At 39.8% G+C, this 4821-nt stretch overlaps 1 protein-coding gene across 2 annotated transcripts in view; it reads right to left on the bottom strand.

Annotated features, from left to right (window-relative positions):
- LOC118321676 (phosphatase and actin regulator 1-like) overlaps positions 1-4821 on the bottom strand; it is an 18088-nt gene that overhangs the window by 10089 nt on the left and 3178 nt on the right. For both annotated transcript variants that reach the window (XM_035653122.1, XM_035653120.1), the window contains one exon: positions 2273-2437. In XM_035653122.1, the coding sequence (XP_035509015.1) occupies positions 2273-2437 (165 nt within the window). Of the gene's footprint in view, positions 1-2272; positions 2438-4821 lie in introns of those variants that run through there.

The following is a 4821-nucleotide window of genomic DNA, read 5'->3' as shown; positions in this document are numbered from 1 at the left end:
CCGACTGAGCTAACCGGGCACCCTATATCTACACACTTTCATAAATTTTCCTTCGTTATTCATATTTTTCCCTTTTAGTTCTCTGTAGTGAAATGTTCGGCCGCTGTTCTAGTCAAGTTTTTATCCCCCAGCCTTTAAGTATTATGACTGCTAATTACATTCAATTCCAACAGTTATCTAAAAGAAATGATCCTCTTGAAGCAGACGCTCATTAACATTACTGCGCCTGGAGTACTTTTCATTAAAACTTGTTGGATGCAGGACGTGTGAATATTATCAACGGCATAACAGTGGATGATAACAATCAGCCAATTACAAAATGACCAGAGGTTAGAGCAAAAGGTGAGAAAACAATATGAATCATTGTGGGAGAAAAATTGTGGGAGACTTAAAGCAGGGAAGAAATGGCAGGGAAGCAAAGGCTCCGTTTAGTATAGCAGAGCATTTCCACATCTATACTCTGTTTGACCTGAAGGAAAAAAAAAGTGAGTACAGTTTTCTTCTAACTGTAACGTTAATTTGCACATGCAAAAAACTAAAATTTTCCAGGACAGCATGCAGGATATCCAGGATATTTTAATCAATTTCCAGGTGTTTCTATGACTGGAAAACTAGTCTCTAGATTTTCAGGTTTTCCAGATTTTCCAGGACAGCTAATTTCAGATATTTTTGAACCTTACATACCTCCCCCCATCCCCATAAAAACATACTTTTCTCTATGAATGCACACATAATTTAATGCACTTAGACTGAGTGAGGGCAAGAGCCCAGCAGTAACACATGGCGCTCACAACACGGCCCTACCTGTGTGCGCGTGTGCTGTACAACGTATATAGTGTTTGATTTTCATACAGAGAAAGGGAGCAGGCTTCAGTCACCTACCGTGACAGCTGGGGGAACAGCTTGGCTGTAGGAAGCCTCTCTGCACCCCCCCTCCGCTGCGTGTTTGTGTCTCTCAGTGAGAACAGGATGTAGAAAGATTCACCCAGCTGAGAAACAACAACAGCTTCTATTCCTCCGCCCGAATCAGTCGCTTTCCTCCACTTCACAGCTTACTTACTGGGTGCATATTGTAGAGAAGCAGACATATGCACCAGCATCCACGTGTCCTCAGGTAGTGGGGCTAACATGGTACAGGCGACACCGTGGCGCGCTGACAATCACCATTTAAAGCTCATTTGTTGCTGCAGTTAACATTCATAATCAAGTCTTCCACAGCTGCTGTGTTTGCATCTCTGATAATTACTATAATTAACAGCTTTCAGGCACAATGTCTGAACTGAGTATAATAGATGTAAATTGTATAAATTAGCTTTCCAATTAGCTCCATTTTTCCACAGACTAGATTCTTCCTTTTCTTTAAGATTTTTAATGTTATTATAACTACCGTGGTCATATTCTGTCTTTATTATTCAATGGTATACTGTGAATATGCCTCTTGTATTTTTATATTGATATAAATTGTTCAGGCTATTGTTTAGTTCATTTCTAAATTTTATTTATCTGATTTTATTTTTAACTTCTCTGTGAAGGCACAGAATAAGGTTTCAGCAGGTTTTTAAGAACTATTTCACGTCCATACTGGCAAAAACATTACAAAGTATATGAAGGAGATCGGTACTTGTTCCATATCGGTTTGTTTTGTAGTTGTTTGTGAGTGTGAGCAATACTAATTTTTCCCAAAAATATATTTTAAAGCGAAACTGAAAAATGCAACTTTATAAAAGTAATGTTAACTTCATTAATCCAATACATTTCTAAAGCCATTTCTTGGGCTTTTTATTATATTATGAGCCTTTATTTTTAAGACATTTTAAGACATTTACTTTATTTTTATAGTTTTTGGTATGTTTACTTGTAGGTAGGTATATATGTAGTGGTGGGGAAAAGGAGATGTACTGTTCAAGATTTGCACAATAAAAACAAAACATTTAAAGACTAAATTAAGACTAAGATTCAGATATTAGACTACATAAGACACCGCCAACACCCAGACCGTCCAGTAGGAACCAGGCACATCAGTGCTGATGGTCTGGTTGATGAAGCAGCAGCAGGAGCATTCTACCGGCCTTACATAACCATAATCATACATCGCAGATCTTTGCTGCAGCCTCTATAACACCCCCTGCTATGCAGCACAGCCCCTCTGAGCTGCCATTCATCAATTGGCTAGGTGCAACAGGGGAGACATTTATCTTCTGCTGAGATGTGAGGGAAGCAGAGTACCACGGGGAGCGAGAGGTGGGGTGTTTATAGTGCTTTTGGTTCTCACCGGCAGAGGTTTGCTTGAACTTTTCACTCTTCTTCTTCCTCCACTTCCAGGGTTTAAACAGACGTCCCAGGGTGGCGAACTTGCTCCGCCGCCGAATGGGAGGCGTGTGCGTGCCTGGAACCAGCGAATCAGAGCGCATCGCTGCCAACCTCTCCACTTCCTCAGCTGGAAAACAACAGCAACAACAACAAGGTCATTAAACAGCAGGCACACAACACCTACAAAAATATGTTTCTGACTTGTTTAATGGTAATGTTTCTTTTACCCATACCAGAACTAAAATAGATGCAGATGCAATAGAAACAGGGTACAACGCTGCTATGATTAGCTAATTAAAGTTGCAATAAGTGATATTTTTTCTTACAATAAGTGTTAAAAGCTCTACATTCTCACAGTCAGCAGTAATATAAGAGGATTCAGTCAGTAAAATGGGTCTCCCAGTTCGTCCTTTCTGCAGTAAATCGAATACATTTCCTGGTATCTCGTCATCCAATCAGGAGAGAGAACGCCACAAAGAGGCGGTCCTCAAGGAGAGCCAGCTGAATTTAGGCGTGGTAATGTATGAAGGAGGGAGGAGACTGCTAACTGCAAGAACGGACAGGAAGTTAGCCGAACTCTCTCAAACTTCAGGATTTAATTGCTTTTCTCTCTTCTATATCATTTGTGAACTGAACATGTTTGGGTTATGGACAAAAAAACCAAACATCTAAAGTAATTGTGACTATCAGTAAAGGACCTTTAATAAATAATGAAAATAATCTCTACAAGTAAAATCATTTTAAATGTACAGCCTGGGGGTAAGATAATACCCACGCTGATGTAAAATATGACTCGCAAAAGGGAGCTCAAGATAACTTGTAAGTCCGGTAGAAAGTAAAAAATTATCATATTACTGTAATACCTGGATAACAGATGATCACTTGTCTGAGATTGAAATGTCAGGGGACGCAACCTCGAAGGGGCCGCTGCATAATCAAGTCAGGAAAAGCTCATTTGGTTCGCAGTTAATCACAGTTAGACAAGTGGGGGGGGGGGATTTAAAGAAAGACCTCAGGAGGGGCCCGACAAGATTTTTTACAGAATTTAACATGGATGGGAACAGAGAGCATAAACAGACTGTAAACAAGAGGTGCTGCAGAGAATATCCACGACAAACACAAATATCACAATCACAGTGATCACAGTCGCTCCCTCCTCCACTTTTCCCATTCACTGACTCTGTATGGGGAGCTGTTTGCATGTAATGATGCTGGAGGCTGTTCTATACAGCAGAGTGGCAGTTTTTCATTTCAAATTACACCTTTTCCCATTACACACAACATCCTGTATGAGTATGAGGCAGGCTCTGTGGAGCGAGGGCATGAGGCCTGAGCCAGAGGCGACGAATAAAACAAAAAGGAAACCAACACTTTAGCAGGCGGTAGTGGATGTAAACACACTGATACACGTATTTACACAGATATACTTCAGAGGGATAGAAAACGGGGAAATATGTGCGAGCAGATCAGAGTTGCCTACTTTCATGTGAGAGAAAAGTCAACAAGCAGAGAATATTCTAACCACAATGTCCATAAAGAACGCAGCCTGACTCGTGCACAATACAATGGAAACAGTATGACTGCGTTCACACTGCAGACCGTAGCGCTCAATTCTGAATTATAGCTCAGATGTGGACCATATGAAAAGTGGCCCCAATCAGAATTGAAAAGATCTGAGTCAGTGTGATTTGTGCTGCTCACACGGTCATGAAAAAACCCCACAAACAGCACACAGTACTCGTCGGCATCTAGCTACCGATATATTGGGGCTACTGTAGGTTTACTATGTGCAATTTATGTGCATGTCCTGGCATAGCAATGACATTTTCTCCAACATTAACTAGTAGTCTGTTTAGATTTGTAAATTTCTCAGATCATGTGGGGGCGGAGTTATCATTATGAAACCGTAGACGTTTTACTAAAGCAACAACAAATAAAATGTGTATTTTTGTTGTTTTAATAAGTATTGGTGAGTCTTTTGGTTCAAAATGGAGCTGCACAACATGGTAAATGAAATATTATTGCGATTTATTTTTGCATCTAAATCTAAATTTTCAGTCTGTAGCACCAAAGAAACATGTTTCCTTACATCTGGAGAATAAGATTTGCACCTTCATTATAATGATGTTCTGTCACACATTTTACCTTCAGCAAATAAATTAGATAATTGTTAGTTAGAGTTCTCAGTCTGTCACCCTGGCTGCAGGCTCGGCTCGCACTCGGCATCCCAAAGAAAGATGTTAAACTGGATATGTGGAAGTACTTTGGATTCCAAACTAAATCAGAGAGATGAGATGCAATAAAATTTCCTAATTAAATGTAAAGTGATTCTAGTACGTCTTTTTTATGATAATCGCGATAAAGAATCATTTGGGCCGGGATAATCGTAATGTGACATGAAATTTTCATATCGTCCTATGCCTAGATTGCACTTGGCCATATTGTGATCTTGTTAGTATGTCGATTAAATGTTAGTTCAAAATAAAATCTGGTTGCTTATATTTAGGATGA

Source organism: Morone saxatilis, unplaced genomic scaffold, assembly GCF_004916995.1.
Source record: "Morone saxatilis isolate NCDOM2014 unplaced genomic scaffold, NCSU_SB_2.0 Contig12, whole genome shotgun sequence".
Lineage (NCBI taxonomy): Eukaryota > Metazoa > Chordata > Actinopteri > Moronidae > Morone > Morone saxatilis.
This window is presented reverse-complemented; position numbering and strand designations above follow the sequence as displayed.